Source organism: Dendrobates tinctorius, unplaced genomic scaffold (genome assembly GCF_039654945.1).
Source record: "Dendrobates tinctorius isolate UK_male_01 unplaced genomic scaffold, ASM3965494v1 ptg000035l, whole genome shotgun sequence".
NCBI classification, from domain to species: Eukaryota; Metazoa; Chordata; class Amphibia; order Anura; family Dendrobatidae; genus Dendrobates; species Dendrobates tinctorius.
This window is the reverse complement of record NW_027361703.1, coordinates 71809961-71830583: the sequence shown is the minus strand read 5'-3', so window position 1 is coordinate 71830583 and position 20623 is coordinate 71809961. Positions and strand designations below refer to the sequence as shown.

Sequence of the window (20623 nt, the reverse complement as noted above, 5' to 3'; positions counted from 1 at the left end):
ATGTCAAGAAGGGCATTGTGACAATATGAGTGAGGAAGCAGTGTCTGATGATGAAAATAGTGACTATTGACCTGACACGCTTATTCAGTGATGAAGTAGGTCATAAAATGCACTGTGTATTAATTCTATAATTTCTAGAAATGTACATATATGTCATGACGTCTTTGATGACATCATGACCTCGCCTGTCCATGTAGTTAGTATAAAACTTTGTATAAAAATTGTTATATGAAAATATATAGTATACAAAATGCAAACTCTTCTGTAACCTAAAGCTACAGCTTTGAAATAGGGAAATATTCGTTAGTTTTAGTGCGATGGCTGTCATTGTCTTATGACGTCTTAGTTAGGACCTTTGTGGTGATCAATTTTTGGAAAACTTTTAATATGTTGTTCCCCACATATAATAGTAATAAAAAAATCATAAAACGCTTTCTTGGAATTTGTTCCGGGTCAAACCGTATTTTGACTGGACTAAGTTTGGTGACAATGATAAGGGCCAGACTTCTCCATCAGTTGATCCCGGGGAAACACGTGGGTGTACATTATATCCACGGGAACACCAGGATGTTCACAGGTGGTGGAGCATGAGATCCTGACTGAACCACATATGAGGGTGAACCAAAGGCCGTTTGAGATTTCTGAAGCTCGCCGTGAGGTGATTTCCCAGGAAGTGAAGAGAATGTTGAGCCTGGGTGTCATCGAGGAGTCAAAGAGCAGCTAGTCCAGCCCTACTGTCCTGGTGCCGAAGCCAATTGGAGAGTGGCACTTCTGTATTGATTACAGGAAGCTCAACGAGGTGTCCAAGTTCAACGCATATGTGATTCCCCAGGTTGATAAACTTATTGAGAGGCTAGGTTCAGCCAGGTACATCACCACCCTGGACCTAACAAAGGGATACTGGCAAATTCTCTTGTCTCCAAGTGCCAAAGAGAAGACGACCTTCTCTACAACCTGATGGGTGCTTTCAATATACCCAGAAGCCATTCGAACTACAAGGAGCACCAGCTACCTTCCAGAGGGCTATAGACCAGATACTAGTGCCACACAAGATGTACGCCGCTGTCACTGACATGGTTTGTGGAACCACTGTGCCACGGACCGTGGAGAGCCTGGAGGGGTGTGATTAAGCGAACACCTGACTGTTCACTAGAGCCTCTGATGGTGAATTAAGACTTGGCTCCCGATGAACGTCAGTTGCCACTCCAGGACAGATCAACGGATATGCAGCAGCTGGACCCTGACTGGGGGAAGCAGCTGGCAGAGTTTATATTAGTATGCTTGGCTCCCGATGAACACCATTTGCCACTCCAGAACAGACCAATGGACGCGCAGCAGCTGGACCCAGACTGGAGGAAGCGGCTGGCAGAGTTTATATTAAAATGCAGCAGAGATTGCATCAGAGTGCAGCAGACAGAGTTTGCATCAGAGTGCAGCAATCAGAGTTTGCATCAGAGTGCAGCAGGCAGTGTTTGTATCAGAGTGCAGCAGGCAGTGTTTGCATAGGAATGCAGAAGGCAGTGTTTGCATAGGAGTGCAGCAGGCAGGATTTGCACCAGAGTGCAGCAGGCAGGATTTGCACCAGAGTGCAGCAGGGACTGGTATGCAACCTTACACAACTTAGACTTCAAAACAGGAAGGTTGTTCAGGCACCTCCCCAGTGAAGAGAAAGCAATATATACATAATGCCTCTCAACTATTAGCTGGGGAGGAAATAGCAAGTACACACGCTGGCCCTTTAAGAGGGTGGAAGCGCGTGTGTGTCCTAAGGACATGGCTGGAAGTGCTGCTGGGAGCATGCAGGGCATGAGGAAGAGAGGAACCGACCACAGCGCGGGTAAGTGAAACAAAACACCAGAGACTCTTGCCTGTCAGAGCAGGGATCCGGCGTGGTGATAAGAGAGGAACCGACCGCAGCGCGGGTAAGTGAAGCAAAACGCCAGAGACCCTTGCCTGTCAGAGCAGGGATCCGGCGTGGTGATAACAGTACCACCCCTTTTACGCCTCTTCCTCTTCATTCAATCGAAGAATTTCCAAAGGAGAATCGGAGCGTGAATGTTCTCCTTCGGCTCCCAGCATCTCTCTTCGGGACCAAATCCCTTCCAGTCAATGAGGAAGAAGGTCTTGCCTCTTACCCTCTTCATGGCTAAGATGTTCTCCACTTCAAAAACATCATCCGAGACAGTTGGCATGGGCGTGGTACTGGGATTCTTGAAGAAGGGACTCAGGATGACCGGCTTCAGTAGAGACATATGGAAGGAATTTGGAATCCATAAAGAGGGAGGCAGCTTCAATTTATAGGAGACCTCGTTGATCCGCTTCAACACTTCGAAAGGCCAGATAAAACAAGGACCCAACTTGTAAGAAGGAACTTTCAGCCGCACCTGGACGAGAGCCATACCTTGTCACTAGGGTGGAAACATGGAGGATCCAGGCGCCTTTTGTCTGCATGTCTCTCATATGGGCGGAAGATACTTCTAAAGTGGCTTTGGTGTCCTCCCACAATTTCACAAAATCCTTGGAGAGGACATCTGCCGCAGGGCCATCAGAAGGAACCGTCACTGGGAGGGGAACCTCTGGTTGCAGACCGAACACAATGTAAAACGGAGATTCTCCCGAGGCCTCACCAACGTGATTGTTGTACGAGAACTCAGCTCAGGGAAGCAATTTCACCCTATCATTATGGTGGGCACTGACAAAGTGTCACAGGTAATTGCCCAGGACCTGGTTGACAAGCTCCACTTGCCCATTGGCCTGGGAGTGATAGGCCGATGAGAAATCCAAGGCGATATCCAGATGTTTACAGAGAGCTTGCCAGAATCTGGAAGTGAACTGCGAACCTCGATTGGACATAATGTGATAATGTGACAAGGAAATCCGTGCAGGCGGAAAATATGTTTGATGAAGCTGTCAGCTAGTTCAGGAGCAGACGGAAGAGCAGACGAAGTAAAGTGTGCCATTTTATAGAAGCGATCCACGACTACCCAGATGACGGTGCAACCCTCGTATACTGGCAAATCTGTAATGAAGTCCATAGCTATGTGCTGCCATGGACCAGATGGTACGGGTAAAGGCAGGAGAGAACCGGTAGGAAGTAATCTGGGGACTTTATTGCAGGCGCAAACCGGACAGGTAGCCACGTAAGCATAGGTCTCCCTCCTCATGGATGGCCACCAATAGTAGCTAGAAATCAACTGTAGAGTCTTCCTTTGTCTCGAGTGACCAGCCACCTTGGACGAGTGACCCCAAGACAAAATTTGCTCCTTCTCGGATTCAGCCACAAGGGTCTTCCCTGGGGGAATTCATGACAGACTGACCAGAGTGACAGTGACCATCTTGGACGGTTCAATGATAAATTGTGGATCCTCCTCTTGATCCTTGGACAGAAAAGAGCGAGAGAGGGCATCAGCACTGACATTCTTGTCACCTGACCTGAAATGTAAAAGTAAGTTAAAGCGGACACAAAACAAAGAACACCTAGCTTGGCATGGATTAAGTCTCTGGGCGGACTGGAGATATGCCAAGTTCTTACGGTCTGTGTAGATGACCACTGGATAGACTGCACCCTCCAGCAGGTATCGCCACTCCTCCAAAGCCACTTTAATGGCGAGTAACTCCCGGTCCCCGATGGAGTAGTTACGCTCAGGAGTGGAGAAGGTCTTAGAGAAGAAACCACAGGTTACGCGGCGACCCGAGGAGGACTTCTGAGTGAGCACAGCTCCAGCCCCTACCGAGGATGCATCCACCTCTAAGAAGACCTGTTTGTTCAAATCTGGGCGGTGCAGGATGGGAGTGGTGGAGAAGGACCGTTTGAGAGAGCAGAAGGCCTCTTCAGCCTCAGAGGACCAGTTATTTGGATCGGCTCCCTTTCGGATCATAGCAGAGATGGGAGCGGTCAGCATGGAGAAGTGAGGAATGAATTGCCAATAATAATTAGCAAAGCCAAGGAATCGCTGTATTGCTTTGACTCCCATGGGCAGCGGCCATTTAAGGATGGAAGAGACTTTCTCAGGATCCATCCTGAGTATGGTATCTGAGATAATGTAACCCAAGAAGAGAAGAGAGGACTGATCAAAAATACATTTCTCATACCTGGCGTAGAGGCAATTCTCCCTAAGACGCTGAAGAACTTGCCTGACTGCTTGTCTGTGGGAGGCCAGATCCGGGGAAAATACCAAAATATCGTCCAGATACACGACAACGCAGGAATAAAGCAGGTCCTGGAAGATGTCGTTGACGAATTATTGAAAAACTGCCAGTGCATTACTGAGACTGAAGGGCATCACTCAGTATTCATAATGTCCATCCCTGGTGTTAAAAGCCGTCTTCCATTTGTCTCCCCAGTGAATGTGGATTAGATTGTAGGCGCCTCTTAAGTCTAATTTGTTGAAGATCATGGCACCTCTTAATCGGCCAAACAACTCAGGAATCAGTGGGATAGGGTATTTATTTTTCGCCGTGATCTGGTTGAGACCTCGATAATCAATACAGGGTGGGAGTGATCAATCCTTCTTCTTAACGAAGAAAAACCAGACCCCAGCAGGAGAGGGGGATTTCTGAATGAACCCCCTGGCCAAATTCTCCTGAATGTAGTCCGACATAGCTTGAGTGAAATTGGAGATGATCGGATCCTCTCTCTCAAATAATGGGTTCAATCACGCCAGGACCTCGCCTCCAAGGTGCGACATAAGGAACGCAACTTTTGCTGGGTCCAACGGGAAGTGGTGCGGAAGAAGTTCACAATGTAGCCGACACTGATTGATGAACCCGCGGCAGAGCTTCGGATTGACGTCAAAACGTGGCGAAGCTGAGAGTCGGGACCTGGACCTTGAACTAGGCAAACTGTCTGAGAAGTCTCTGGAGAAGACACAGCGGCTTGAACATGCTGGAACTCTGGAGGGATGTTTAAGGCCTCCAACTTAGTGGTTAAGAACTGCAGCTGTATAGACAGCTCTGTGTGTCTTTCTATCTCCTGATACATGGTCTCAACGGACAGGATCCGGGGTTCAGCGGGTTCCATGGCCTGAGCAAACTGTCACGGACGTGGTTTGTGGAGCCACTGTGCCACGGACCGTGGAGAGCATGGAGGGGCGTGATTACGCAAACTCCTGACTGTTCACTAGAGCCTCTGTTGGTGAGGTTAGACTTGGTTCCAAATGAACGCCAGTTATTACTCCAGGACAGACCAATGGACACGCAGCAGCTGGACACAAAGCAGCTGGACACAGAGGACAGATTGGAGGAAACAGCTGGCAGAGTTTGCTTCAGAGTGCAGCAGACAGCGTTTGCACCAGAGTGCAGCAGGCAGGATTTGCACCAGAGTGCAGCAGGCAGGATTTGCACCAGAGTGCAGCAGGCAGGATTTGCACCAGAGTGCAGCAGGCAGGATTTGCACCAGAGTGCAGCAGGCAGGATTTGCACCAGATTGCAACAGGCAGGATTTGCACCAGATTGCAACAGGCAGGATTTGCACCAGATTGCAACAGGCAGGATTTGCACCAGATTGCAACAGGCAGGATTTGCACCAGAGTGCAGCAGGCAGGATTTGCACCAGAGTGCAGCACGGACTGGTATGCAACCTTACACAACTTAGACTGCAAAACAGGAAAGTTGCTCAAACACCTCCCCAGTGGAGAGGAAGCAATATATATATATATAATGCCTCTCAACCATTGGCTGGGGAGGAAATAGCAAGTGCAGGTGTTGGCCCTTTAAGAGGGAAGGAGCGTGTGACCTAAGGACACATCTGGAAGTTCTGCTGGGAGCATGCAGAGCATGAGGAAGAGTGGAACCGACCGCAGCATGGGTAAGTGAAGCAACACACCGGAGAACCTGCCTGTCAAAGGAGGGATCTGGCATGGTGCTAACAGCCGCTGCTTACTTGGACGACCTTGTGATCTTCAGCCCGGATTGGGGAAGTCACCTGCAGAAGGTCCAGGCGGTACTCGATGCACTAAAGGAACGTGAGGTTTACCATAAACCCAAAGAAGTGCGCCCTCGGGAAAGAGGAAGTGAAGTACTTGGGCTACATCGTTAGAAGGGGCAAGATAAAGCCGCAAATAGGCAAAGTGGAAGCAATCCAAAAGTCACCACAGCCGTTCTACAAAAAGCAGGTTAGGACGTTTCTGGGAATTGTGGGACATTATCGGTGATTTATCCTGTACTTTGCCATGATAGCTGCCCTCCAAACTGATCTTCTCAAGGGCACAAAGTCGACAATGGTCAAATGGTCCTCTGAAGCGGAGATGGAATTCCAGGAGTTGAAACTCGTCCTGTGCCGACAGCCAGTCTTGGTCACACCAGACTTCACGAAGGATGCCTCCAAAGTCGGTTTAGTAGCTGTGCTGTCCCAGGTAATAGATGGTGACGAACACTCAGTTCTATACCCAAGTAGGAAACTCTCCTGTGAGAAGAACTATGCCATCATGGAGAAATATTACCTGTTAGGCAGAAGGTTTAGGCTAATATCTGATCATGCACCCCTGAGATAGATGAGGAATAAAGAAGGGGAAGAATGCCCGGTAACTAAGTGGTTTCTGGCGTTCCAGGACTTCACTTTCCATGTGGAGCACAGGCCAGGGAGGTTGCATGGGAAAGCAGATACCCTGTTCAGGGTCCCCTGCTTAGTCAGTGAAGTTGCCAAAACCCCCAGGCTTTGGGCAGAGGGGGGAATAAGTGACTGAGTCACTGGTGAAGTGATGGAGGGGAGATACGTGTCACTGCGCATGATGGTGTCAGTGACGTAAAACTAGAATAGTTTCCTCCAGCACATTACATGTTGGGACGGTTTATTGCAAGCTATATTATGGGCTGGTTTTAGTGGACATTCAGAGAGCGGGAGGAAGAATGTCCACGTATCTCCACCTACAGTGTCCTGAAAGGACCTGTGTGATGTTGAGATCATGTGATCAATCACATGATGGAGGAGTCACATCGTCTGGGGTGACAGCCAAAGCTTTCAGTGTTCAGTGAGGGCCTAGAAAGAGAGCACTCCAGGAAAGTGTGTTCTAATTCTGAACCATGGACATTGCTGCCTGTGAGCGGGCTGATCCCCGCTAGGAAAAGGACTGTGTTTCTTTTTGTTTCTTTGTTTTACACAGAGGGCCATGTTTACTTTCCCAAGCTTGGTTTATGCTGTCTTTAATAAAACAAGCATTTTCTTAAAGACACAGTGTTCCGGTTATACCTCTGTGTCCAGCCGAGTGAGCCACTCTATCACAATAGGTATGAAAGGATCAGGAGAAAATTGGAGGAAAAATGCCATGAGTCGCTGAGGGTAATAAGAAATTGCTTTGCAGGCTGCATGTTTGAGACTCTTGGCCTAGAGCAGAGGTGGGGAACCTCAGGTAAATGGCCATTTACTGCCAGCAATGACCTTTTCTCCGTCCCCAGGCAGATTCCTGGGGACTGCAGCTTCGTTTTGACGGCTGACGAACCTTTAATTTCTTCTTGCTCTGTGAGCACATGTACTTAGCACTCATAATTGAACACAAAGGTGCATGCAGTGAAAGATTACATCGTGATACCAGTGCCAGTACTTTGTGGGCAGTGTTAGCGCGATTTGTAAGACCCACCAAGGATGATTAAATATTCAAATGGCCATTGGCAGAAAAAGGTTCCCCAGCCCTGACCTAGACAGACATGTAATAACTTATAATCTCTCCCACCAATGTGAAGAGCAAATTGGATAATTACAGTTCAAGTGATTCAGTAATTTTTTTTCACAACATTTACATAAAGGCAAGAACGGTGGTTCAGTGGTTAGCACTGTAGATTTTGCAGTCGGAGTCGTGGAGCCGGTGTCCGTTTTGGTGGAGTTGGCATAAAATGGACAGAGTCATAACCCTAAAATATATAATAAATTGGGTACAGTAGTTCAATGCAATATGTGGTGAATATTTTTTCATAAAAATTTGGAAAAAATATAAAATGTCCTATAAATGTCTGTTCCATTCCTGATCTAAAGATCTCGGCTTTTAGTTGAGATTAATCTGTTCTACACTTTATGTACATGCTCACTAGTGAAGCAGTGCTGTAGTGTCAGGAGTCAGGGAAATTGAGAAGCCAGAGTTGGAGGTGTGGCTTACCGACTCCACAGCCTTTGCTTACTGCGATGGGGTCCTGGGTTCAAGTCCCACCACATCTGCAAGGAGTTTGTATGTTCTCCCATTGTTTGTGTGGGTTTCCTCACACACCGCAAAGGGAATTTAGGTTGTGAGTCTCAATGGGGACAGTGAAGATAATGTCTGTAAAGTGCTGTGGAAATAAATGGTGCTATAAAGGTAAAGTAAATAAGATAATCAGTGTATACTAATACTGCAGTAAAAAAAAAGTAGAAACCAGATCACAAATTCCAGCTGAATTATATAATGTTATAGAACCAAAACCTCAGAATTTTTGGACAGAAAAACAACACTGCGCAGTCTAAACATACATTTAAAAGAGAAGCAGCTTTCAACTTCGTAGTGAGGAAAACACTTCACTGGAGAAAACATCTTTGTAAGTTTTAAAGAGTTCTGGGGATGGAGTTTTCAGGGAACAGGAATTACATAAATTAATAGATGTCATGTAGCAGTATACCACTTAGGCCTGGATCACACTTCCATTTTTTAAAATCCGTCCAAATCCGACGTTTTCCGTTAAAAAACGGATCCGCCATTTTTTTGGAGGATCCGTTTTTTGGTCCCATAGACTTCCATTAGCGGTTACCGCGGATCCGTAAAAAAAAACGGATCCGTTTGCATCCGTTTGTGGTAAAACGGAAACGGAACCGTTTTTTCACACAAAAACGGATGCAAAAAACGGATGGCGGATGCCAAAAAACGGATGTGTGAAACAGGCCTAAGCGGGTAGCGACCCAAGTAGTGGTCAATGCTAGGACAGAAATCGGGGAAAATGCATGACTTCTGCGACTTTTATAAAGGAGCCACACCTCGACAGCGTGTGCACCAACCACAATATGGGATCCTACCACACAAGACAAATTTTACCAACTGTAAAACAACAGGTAAAAGATGCATAGTTACTCCAGGAAACAAATTAAAGGGAATTTGTCACCCTTTTTTCAAGTATCAGCTGCCGGCACCGACATCAGGGGCTTATCTACAGCATTCTGTAATGCTGTAGATAAGCCCCGATGTAACCTGAAAGATAAGAAAGAAGAGTTAGATTATACTCACCGGGGGGGCGGCCCGGTCTTGGTCCGATGGGTGTCGCGGTTCGGTGCCTCCCTTTTTCTAACAGCCCGGCGCCTGTGCACTGCAGGACTCTGCTCTGCCCTCAACAGGGCAGAGCAGAGCGCCTGCGCAGGAGCCACGACAGGAAGGAAAGAAGGGGATGGCATCGTATGAAGGTGGGAGGCGCCGGACCGGACTGCGACACCCATCGGACCAGACCGCCCCTCTGGTGAGTATAATCTAACTCTTATTTCATATCTTTCAGGTTACATCAGGGGCTTATCTACGGCATTACAGAATGCAGTAGATAAGCCCCTGATGGCGGTGCCGGCAGCTCATATTCGAAAAAATGGGTGACAGATTCCCTTTAAGCAAATGTGGCGCCCCTGAGGGTTCAGTCGCCACAGAGGTACTGCACCTCCTCCTGAGGTGTGGTACCCCACTATTCAGGTAAGGTGGAGACACCTGACCACACTCCAACACCTGCATCCCACACAACATAGTAGTGTAGCAAAGCACCCTTTGGTGGCTCCCTGCTTGGAACATGAAGCGTGCTGGGAGGCGGGTGGAGTTTAGTTTGCACTAAAAGAGCGGGAAGAGGATAGGATTTAGTCAGTTAGTCACAGGAGTCTGAAGAGGTCAGTCTGTGAAAGGAGACCCCCTGAGTGGGATGGATGAAGGAAGTGCTGCAGCCGACCTCAGTGATCTGGGTCCGCTGGCACAAGATGGGGAACATTGATAGAAAGCCTGACTCTCCATAAGAAAGAAAGGATTGATACGGAACGTGAGGAGCATAAGAGAACAAGGACCAGGGTTAGAGGAGACACCTTCCCAAGTTATAAGCGCAAGGCCGGGGTCCGGTCCCCGAGGTTGTATAGGTCCTGCAGCAGACACCGGAGGAACAGAAGTTGTCACCACTTTATTCCCACACAAGACTTGGGGGCACAACAGCATCTATAGTGAGCCGGGACTAGGTAGAAGGAGTCCCTGAAGCAGGCTACAGCTGTCTGCCGTACAAGTAGAATTCTTAGGAACATCTGACAGGAGGACATCTGACAGCTTACGCTGAGTCGTTTTTCTTTGAATGAGTGGACCCTCTGGGCCGTGGCACCCACCCACCTAGGGCGAGCTGACCTAGTGAGGAACCACCCCCTATACAGGGAGTGTCAGGGGCAAGACCAAGGGGGTGAGCCACCACGGCTGCTGGACCAGACGGCCGGCTCAGGAAGCAAGACAAGACGAACAAGGCATTAGTTCAAGTAAACTTCATTCAGGAACACTTCAGGGTACAACAGGTGCAAAGGTGAACACACAAAGAACACAAAGCAAGATGCGTGCAAGGGCACGCCGAGGTCCAAGGCATGAGGAACTCTTCAAGGTAAAACTGGTGCAAAAGGTGAACACACAGAATCCATATAACAAGGTGCGTGCCAGGGCATGCCAAAGTCCAAGGCAGGGTGCGAGGAATCGGACTCCAGAAGGCTGGCAAGGGCTGACAGGGTCCAGGCATCAGAGTGTAGACATCTGGCTCCAGACCTCCGGCATTAGTCAGCTGGCTTCAGGAATCCGGCAGACAAACTAGGAGACAAAACAGGGTGCGTGCAAGGAGACACGCCAGGATCAAATTCACAGAACGGAGACCTGCGCATGCCAAGGGGCATGCCAGGGACGGGTACCAGGACGGAGGCCTGCGCGTGCAAGGGCATGCCAGGAAGGAGCACAAGGACGGAGGCCTGCGCGTGCAAGGGCACGCCAGGAAGGAGCACAAGGGCGGTGGCCTGCACGTGCGAGGGCACGCCAGAGACGGGTTCAATGGCATCGGAATCCGGGGTGCTGGCATCGACCGACAGGGTCCAGGAATCAGGCTACGGACATCAGCTCCGGACATCAGGCCGCAGTCATCTAGGTCCGGACCTCTGGCAGCGGTCGGCAGGTTACGGAATCCGGCAGGCAAACTAGAGTTCAGAGCAGAGCAAAAGAGGCAAAATGCTTTGTGCAAGAGTAGCACGAAAAGGCACAGTGCGAGAACCAGCGTGTGTGCAAGGGAGCACGAAGACCACAGCTGGGAGCACCGGCAGGTGGTACCGACAATGGCATAAGCAGGCGGGCACGACAAGAGGCGGCACCGCTGCGGCCACGCAGCCGGAGACCACTATAGCACTGGACAGCGGGCACGGCTGAGGCACACAGGCGAGCACGGCTAGACGCGGCTTGGCTGAGGCACACCAGGCAGGCACAGGCGACCAGGCACGTGCACGGAGGCACGGAGCCACAAGGCAGGACTAGGCAAAGATACAGGACAGAGACGCGTGCAGACAGCACGGCAAAGCCTAGTACGAAAAGTGCAAGAGTGCACGAAGTATCAGAGACAAGGCATAGAGTAGTAGACAGGACCCTGCGCATGCAAAGGACATGCCAGGGGCAAAGTACAAGGCGAGGCCTGCACGTACCGAGGGGCACGCCAGGGACAGAGCACAGAATGGAGGCCTGCACGTGTAGACAGACGATAGGGACAGGGACAGAGTCTAGCAGCGGAGCGTAGGCCGAACCCTAGAGCCGGGCCAAGGGAGAACCTTGGGACTAGACAGGGTACAGAGCGGAGGCCTGCACGTGTAGGAAAACACACCAGGGACAGGGTACAGAACGGACATAACAAGAAGACGTAGCGAGGACAACAGGGCACGGAGGACAACACGAGACAAAGCACAAGACAAGAGACGGAATACGAGCACGGAGCGTGTGCAGAGACGCACGACAGAGCAGAGTGCAAGGGCACAGAATAGAGGGAGCAACCCCACAGACCAAGCAGACATGCAGAGAAGTAACACAATACTCAGGCCCTGAGCATAGGAAGGGGTGGTCTGATATAGGGCATAGCACCACCACTTCCGGGTCAGGACCAGGGAAGAGCTTCCAGTTCAGATCCTCTAGGATCACAGAGCGCAGTCACATGATCAGCATTCCAGACATGCAGGGATGATTGCAGAACCGGACAGTGCAGGATCCTAGGAAAGGTCACATTATCAGGGTTTCAGACATGCAGAATCGATTGCAGAACCGGACAGTGCAGGATCCTAGGAAAGGTCACATGATCAGGGTTTCAGACATGCAGAAACGACTGCAGAACCGGACAGTGCAGGATCCTAGGAAAGGTCACATGATCAGGGTTTCAGACATGCAGAGACGAATGCAGAACCAGCCTATGCTAGAACATAGGAAGGACACATGATCAGGGATTCTAGACATGACGAGATGATCACAGAAGGCAGAGCAGAAACGCAGGCATCCTGCAGCTCAACAGACATGAGGTGTGTGTGCACACTGCTCTAGGGAACATGCAGGATAGCAGACACGAGATGCGCGTGCACACCGCTCCAGGGGTTCTTGAGGCAAAACAGACACGGCGGACATGACAGGCATGGCGAGCATGACAAACTCCAGTGTAACTCAGTACTGTGAGTACTTCACTCAAAGGCGCTAAGAGGGAGACATTCAGAAAAGGCACATATGTTTGCGGAGTGTTGGAAAGGAGTACTTCATCTTGCCTGGAAGTTGGCTGAGCTCCTAACTTGGAGGACACGGCACGGATGCGGGCACCTGTACCACAACAGACTGTGAGTAAAGCTTTGGAACTACTGTATATGCCCTGGTGTCCTCCACTTATTCCTGCGCCAGCCTGCCCGACACTGCTACATCCCGCCTGCGTCCGACACTACACCATCTAAGTGTCACTTCACCTACACTGCCCTGGGACTACAGCCCTGCCTGTGAAGGGCTATAACATCATTGCTGCACTACACCATCTGTCCCAGAGGATCTGTCTGCAGCGTCGGCTAACATTTGCCGAACACCACAGGTGGCGTCACGAATCGCTTATAAACGTTCACCATCATAAGCACACGGAAACAACCCCTTTTGCAATGGAGCCCCAGGGCCACGGACCGGGTCACTGCTGCCATGACAACTTCCGTTGAGGAGATAAACCGGCCCGGTACCGAGTACCCCACGGCCCTGGCGAGTGAGGGCGCTCCACAAACGTCTACGAATAAATTCACATGACCATATTAAGAATCATCCATATTTCACCCAGAAAAAACTCATCCATAATGTCAGCCATATACCATCAGTATGACAATTTTTCAAGGATAGATAATGTTTCCTATGTTAATAATTGAAATGGATCTGTTAAAAATGGATCCCATACAAATGGTGTTTGTGTTGCATCTGTTTTTTGGGAGGAGAGGTGGAACCCATAGAAACATACAGGCAATTCTCATCCAAAAAAACCATATGAAACCAGCACATACTATAATTTTTTTCACACATGCTGATGGTCCAATTGGAAAAATATTCATGAGAACAAACACATTGATTCACATTGATGTGTGTACCATCTGTGTGCGATATGTTTTCTACAGCACTATGACCAAAAGAAAAGTTTCTGTGAAGGCACAGAAAAACAACCTGCTACATGCAAAATAATGTAAATTACATTCTCAGATTTTTTTCTATGGAAATTTTAGAAACAGAAAAGAATTTTAAAAAAAGTACTTGTACCTTAAGAACAGCCCTCTGTGGTAGTTGAGAAATATCATCTTCACCTTCTCTCATAGCAGATGAACTTTCATTTCCCAAATCATCCATGTCGCCTCTTTCCAAACGCTTGTAAATAAATATAAAATAATGTCATTGTTAATGTAGAAATGATGTACTCATAAGAACTAGATATTTGTAAAAATGTGATCCCCCCCACAAAAAAAACAGGCTTGATAGTAATATGGAACAAAGAACAATTATCTAGCTACTGTGGCACTATAATAATATGTAGTAGTAAAAATCCTAAACTTGTTGGCTTTTAATTTTCTCAGATGTAGAGATGTCTAATGATCATACATAAGTCTAACCTAATTTTACATAATCCAACATATCAATGAACATAGTACTTTTTCTATCTAGAAAAAAGAACGTTCAAAATGGCTAAATAGGGAGGCAACTCCTTTAGAAGTATATGAACCTATATAGAAATGGAGTATAACGCCAAAAAATTCAACTAATTATATTATAGTATCAAAATTATTTGCTCTTTATTAGTACAGGTGCAAAACAAGTACATTAAAAAGTACAATCAATATGATCAGGGAACAGAGATGACATAGAGGAATGGAATCGCCGCACATATATGGTGAGTACAATGGTAAAAGGATAAAAAATCCCAAGTCTACATGGAAACCCATGCCCATGCTGCAAAGTTTCACATATGGCCATATATTAAGGTTACTGCCAAAGGGCATAGGGAATTCGTACAAAAACTTCCATAAAATGCTGTGTGCAAAAAAGTATGGAAGAAAAAATAGTTAGCCACCAAGCTTACCCATAGAGGAGATAAATGTGCGGAGTGTCCAGTCCCCAGAGCCCCTACGCACGTTTCGCGCTGGGCTTCATCGGGGGGCGTATGTGGTGCTGTTGAATGTGCGGGGGATAAAATATGTATAGCACAGGTGTCTGAAATTAGCATCGCCGCGGGAGGATGTGAGCGCATGAGAGGTGGGCCCCAGTCGCGGAACGTCACTTCCGGCCGTCATAACCTGTGGGAGGGACAAGGAGAGATGCCACTCTCCTGACGTCATTGTCCCGCCCCAGGTGGTGCTGACGCCTTCCGGGACGCCCGCTCACGACGGGACCAGCCGCGCATGCGCAACCCCGCGGCGGCCATTTCTGGTATTGGCAAAGAGAAGGGAAAGTTATGATGGAATAACACGGCCTACAAAGAGGCACGGATAGGAAGGAAAAGGAAGCGAAATGAGTGAAGAGGGGGGGGAAGAGAAGTTCAACACTGATACCAATGGCCATATAAAACCGCAATCTTCCACAAACAAAATTAGCGTAGTTCTCAAAACCCACACAAAGTATGTTTAACAGCCATTGTGATTTACAGAAGAAAAAGCAGTAATGTACATATAACAAGAAAAAAGTCTAGATATATACAATTGTAACTATTTATGTAAAAAGCACCATACAATGATATCCAGATATCTCAATTGTATATAAAATATTGAAATAGTATGATGATAATCAAAGCACTCATTTTCTCATATATAATATGACATCATTCAGTCAGGACATAGCCCCGCAGAAAATAATCATAGTCAATTTCATTATTGATCATTATATCAAGAGAGTGCAATATGTCACCTCATCTAATTAAGATACAAAATATCATTTAATGTGCTATATATCCAAACATTAAAGTCAAAGCACAAAAAATAGCTAACACACAGATGGCTCTGCAAAATCTGCATGACCAAAGGGTCAGTATAAAAACTGAGGGAATTTTCTTCCTTTTTCCTCAATTCCATGTCCTGCATACAAACAGGTGATTGTTTCTCCACCCTTCACTCCGCGGTTCCAATTCGTGCGCCCAGAATGAACCCCGCAATATATACAAGAATTCATGCTAATTGTACACTGAAAAAACGTGAAATAAAAAACAGCAATTAAAAACAAGAACAAAAAAATGTTTTCCTTATATATACATACACATATAAAAAGCCAGAAAGACATGTTGACATTACAAAAAGGGGGCAAAGGATAGCTTCTCATTGAGTCCATAAGGTGTCATGGACCCTAGAGTGAATATCCACCGACACTCTAGCTGGGCTAAGACCTTCTTATAATCTCCACCCCTAGTACCAAGATGTACCTTGTCAATCCCTTTAACTTTAAAGGTCCGTGGATCGCAATTATGGACTTGCTTAAAGTGCCGAGGGATAGTCTTTAATATTGTGACATCTGAGATCTCCTTTGCCACCCTTATGTCCCTTACATGTTCCCTAACCCTAGTGCAAAGCTCCCTAGAGGTGAGTGCCACATAGATCAAGTTACATGCACATGTGGCGTAATATACCACATATGTGGTGCTACAAGAGATATAATTTGTGATATGGTATTCCATACCACCATCGGCCGCCTTAAAAGTGGTTGCCCTAACAATATTTTGGCAGGCCAAACATGTGCCACATGGGTAACATCCCCACCTCTGGGGTCTGGCACAAAAAGGGTTAGTGGATTTAGCCACATAGTGACTTCTTACGAGATAGTCTTTCAAATTTCTTCCCCTTCTAGCGGTCAGAAGGGGTCTATCGGGCAGGATTCCCTTTAATGTGATATCTGTTTGTAAAACAGACCAGTGTTTTCCCATGATCTCTCTTATCTTATTCCACTGATTATTGTAGGTCATAATACACCTCAGTGGTTGTTCCCTCACAGAACCGGCATGTTGTTTAGAGTCAAGAAGTTGTTGGCGAGGAGTCCTCCTGGCACGAGAATAGCCCGATTTAATATTTCTCATACTATATCCACGATCACGGAACCGCTGGGCAAGATCCCGAGCCCTATCCTCAAAGACCTCATTGGTGGAACATATTCGCTTCATTCTCAAAAACTGACCCACAGGAATGGCCCGAATGGTTGATGCATTGTGGGCAGATGATGCATGCAGTAAAGAATTGACAGACGTTTCCTTCCGGAACACGTCAGTTTGAATTGCACCATCCCCACATAACGTGATCTTAATGTCTAAAAAATCAATCTCACTCGCCGCCACCCTGTGGGTCAGTTTGATATTACGGCAATTTTGATTTAAACCACAAATGAAGTCGATGAGGACAGGTTTTAGCATGAATTCTTGTATATATTGCGGGGTTCATTCTGGGCGCACGAATTGGAACCGCGGAGTGAAGGGTGGAGAAACAATCACCTGTTTGTATGCAGGACATGGAATTGAAGAAAAAGGAAAAAAATTCCCTCAGTTTTTATACTGACCCTTTGGTCATGCAGATTTTGCAGAGCCATCTGTGTGTTAGCTATTTTTTGTGCTTTAACTTTAATGTTTGGATATATAGCACATTAAATGATATTTTGTATCTTAATTAGATGAGATGACATATTGCACTCTCTTGATATAATGATCAATAATGAAATTGACTATGATTATTTTCTGCGGGGCTATGTCCTGACTGAATGATGTCATATTATATATGAGAAAATGAGTGCTTTGATTATCATCATACTATTTCAATATTTTATATACAATTGAGATATCTGGATATCATTGTATGGTGCTTTTTACATAAATAGTTACAATTGTATATATCTAGACTTTTTTCTTGTTATATGTACATTGCTGCTTTTTCTTCTGTAAATCACAATGGCTGTTAAACATACTTTGTGTGGGTTTTGAGAACTACGCTAATTTTGTTTGTGGAAGATTGCGGTTTTATATGGCCATTGGTATCAGTGTTGAACTTCTCTTCCCCCCCTCTTCACTCATTTCGCTTCCTTTTCCTTCCTATCCGTGCCTCTTTGTAGGCCGTGTTATTCCATCGTAACTTTCCCTTCTCTTTGCCAATACCAGAAATGGCCGCCGCGGGGTTGCGCATGCGCGGCTGGTCCCGTCGTGAGCGGGCGTCCCGGAAGGCGTCAGCACTACCTGGGGCGGGACAATGACGTCAGGAGAGTGGCATCTCTCCTTGTCCCTCCCACAGGTTATGACGGCCGGAAGTGACGTTCCGCGACTGGGGCCCACCTCTCATGCGCTCACATCCTCCCGCGGCGATGCTAATTTCAGACACCTGTGCTATACATATTTTATCCCACGCACATTCAACAGCACCACATACGCCCCCCGATGAAGCCCAGCGCGAAACGTGCGTAGGGGCTCTGGGGACTGGACACTCCGCACATTTATCTCCTCTATGGGTAAGCTTGGTGGCTATTTTTTCTTCCATACTTTTTTGCACACAGCATTTTATGGAAGTTTTTGTACGAATTCCCTATGCCCTTTGGCAGTAACCTTAATAGATGGCCATATGTGAGACTTTGCAGCATGGGCATGGGTTTCCATGTAGACTTGGGATTTTTTATCCTTTTACCATTGTACTCACCATATATGTGCGGCGATTCCATTCCTCTATGTCATCTCTGTTCCCTGATCATATTGATTGTACTTTTTAATGTACTTGTTTTGCACCTGTACTAATAAAGAGCAAATAATTTTGATACTATAATATAATTAGTTGAATTTTTTGGCGTTATACTCCATTTCTATATAGGTTCATATAAGTCTAACCTAAGTAGGCTTTGCTGCACGAGGGACAGATACTGACACAATTGCATCTTGTGCCTGTAATTTATTTGTTTTAAAGAAGCACTCCCATGAAAGTTGTTATCCTCTTAATATATTGCAGTCATCATATTATATAGTACTGTGTACAGTATTTTTCGGACTATAAGACGCACTTTTTTCCTCCAAAAATATGGAGGAAAATGGTGGGGCCATGCATACTAGGATAGGGATGAGGAAGCCATGCATACCGGGATAGGGGGGATAGGGATGAGGGGACAATGCATACCAGGATAGGGATGAGGAGGCCATGCATACCAGGGTAGAGATGAGGGGGTCATACTTACAAGGGTAGGGATGAGGGGACCATGCATACCAGGATGGGGATGAAGTGGCCATTCATACCAGGATGGGTATGAGGGGACCATATACAGCTCTTGCAAAAATTAAGAGACCACTGCAAAATTTTCAGTTTGTCTGATTTTTCTCTATATAGGTATATTTTTGAGTAAAATGTAAATTGCTCTTTTATTCTATAAACTAGGCACCGATGCCCAAAACTTTACAGAGTACTCTATGTGCGGTCTAACCAGGGATTTGTACAGAGGCAGTATAATGCTCTCATCATGTGTATCCAGACCTCTTATAATGCACCCCATGAACCTGTTTGCCTTGGCAGCCTCTGCCTGGCACTGGCTGCTCCTGGTAAATTTATCACTAACTAGGATCCCCAAGTCCTTCTCCATGTCAGATTTACCCAGTGGTTTCCCGTTAAGTGTGTAATGGTGATATTGATTCCTTCTTCCCATGTGTATATCAATTTTAAACGGCATCTGCCACCTTTCGGCCCAAGTTTCCAACTTATCCATATCCATCTGTAGCAGAATACGATCTTCTTTTGTATTGACTGCTTTACATAGTTTTGTATAATCTGCAAATATCGATATTTTACTGTGTAAACCTTCTACCAGATCATTAATAAATATGTTTGTATGCTTGGGTGCAGTTTCTCCGATCAGCAGTGAATCAAACTGAGAAAAGGTCGGACTTGAGCTGAAGGGTAGATAGCTTTAAGCTCTTTTAGCGATGGTAGATTAATGAAATTTGCAAGGACCTAATGGAGTCTAGTTTTATAGTTGAAGACCAGGAATTTACTCACTCCAACTCCAGGGGGGAATTCTGGATTGTCAATGATCGTATCATAGGTCCTGGAATCTTAGAAATCTTAAATCTCTTTACCAATTGGTCCCAAACTCTGAGATCAACTGTTAATGGGGTGAGTGGTCCCTTGCAGAACGAAAGTGCTTAGAAATCCAGGGTAAAGAAGTTAAGTCTAGGCATGATGGCTCACACTAGAGTCATTCCTAACACTACCTGTTACAGACTGTATTTAATTGCCTGAAAAAGGAACAAGGGAGTGCAATTGGAACTACTTGAAATACATAAAACAGTTTCGGAGGAATGTCCATCTATCTTCAATACATTAATTCTACCGACCCATGTTTATCATAAACATTGAGCTCAGCCTTGACGTAACTGAGTAAAGGCTCATGATTCAGATGGAAGAGCTGGGACAAGTCTGAGGGCAATTGGACCCTAAGATATTTCATAGAACCATAACACCAATGGAAAGGAAAGGACCCCTTCAACAATTGTGCCTCCTCCTGTGGGATATTGATGTTCAAAATCTCTGACTCAGAAAGATCTTGTTAGGGTTGGCGGATTGCACTAAATAAAATAAAAAATACAGTGCAATTGCAAACCGGGGTCCACCGTGCAGAGATGTATAACTGCTGGTCATGTAAACAATGACGGAACGAAGCAGCACATTATCCTAAATGTGTTGCCTAGGGGAAAGCTTTCTGACCCGGACTGACCTTTGTACTCGACAGCAGGGGGTGTGATGTTGATAAAAGGCGTTGTGTGCAGGATAGAGAGGAGAGACTTGGCGGGAAGACAGAGCGCGCAGCAGGGGAAGGTTTGTGCGCCGTCCTGTGAGCATCGTGATAGCGCAGGCCCGCGCTGTAGATTCCCTGCGTCCAGGTACACTGACTGTGGACAGCAATCTGCCGTGTGCCGTTGTCTCCCATGTCTGAAAATTTCAGATGCTCCGGGCCGGTGGTTGCTGCGCACGTGCCGCCTAAGACAGACTGTGTGACTCATCTAGAACCGTGTCAATCCTCACCTGCATACTACAGCCGAGCTGAGTCACGCTCCGGCGGTAACACAGACTGTGCTGCATCCCATACAATGAACTGTGGATCAAGAACCCTGCTTAGGACAATGAGGACTCACCGCCATCACCTGAACCGGACTCCCAACTTCT

The 20623-nt window shown here is 46.7% G+C and overlaps 1 protein-coding gene across 1 annotated transcript in view; it reads right to left on the bottom strand.

Annotated features, from left to right (window-relative positions):
• Positions 1–20623, bottom strand: part of FBXL13 (F-box and leucine rich repeat protein 13) — a 396865-nt gene that overhangs the window by 243614 nt on the left and 132628 nt on the right. The window contains exon 7 of the mRNA XM_073573638.1: positions 13734–13838. Within this exon, the coding sequence (XP_073429739.1) occupies positions 13734–13838 (105 nt within the window). The remainder of the gene's footprint in view (positions 1–13733; positions 13839–20623) is intronic.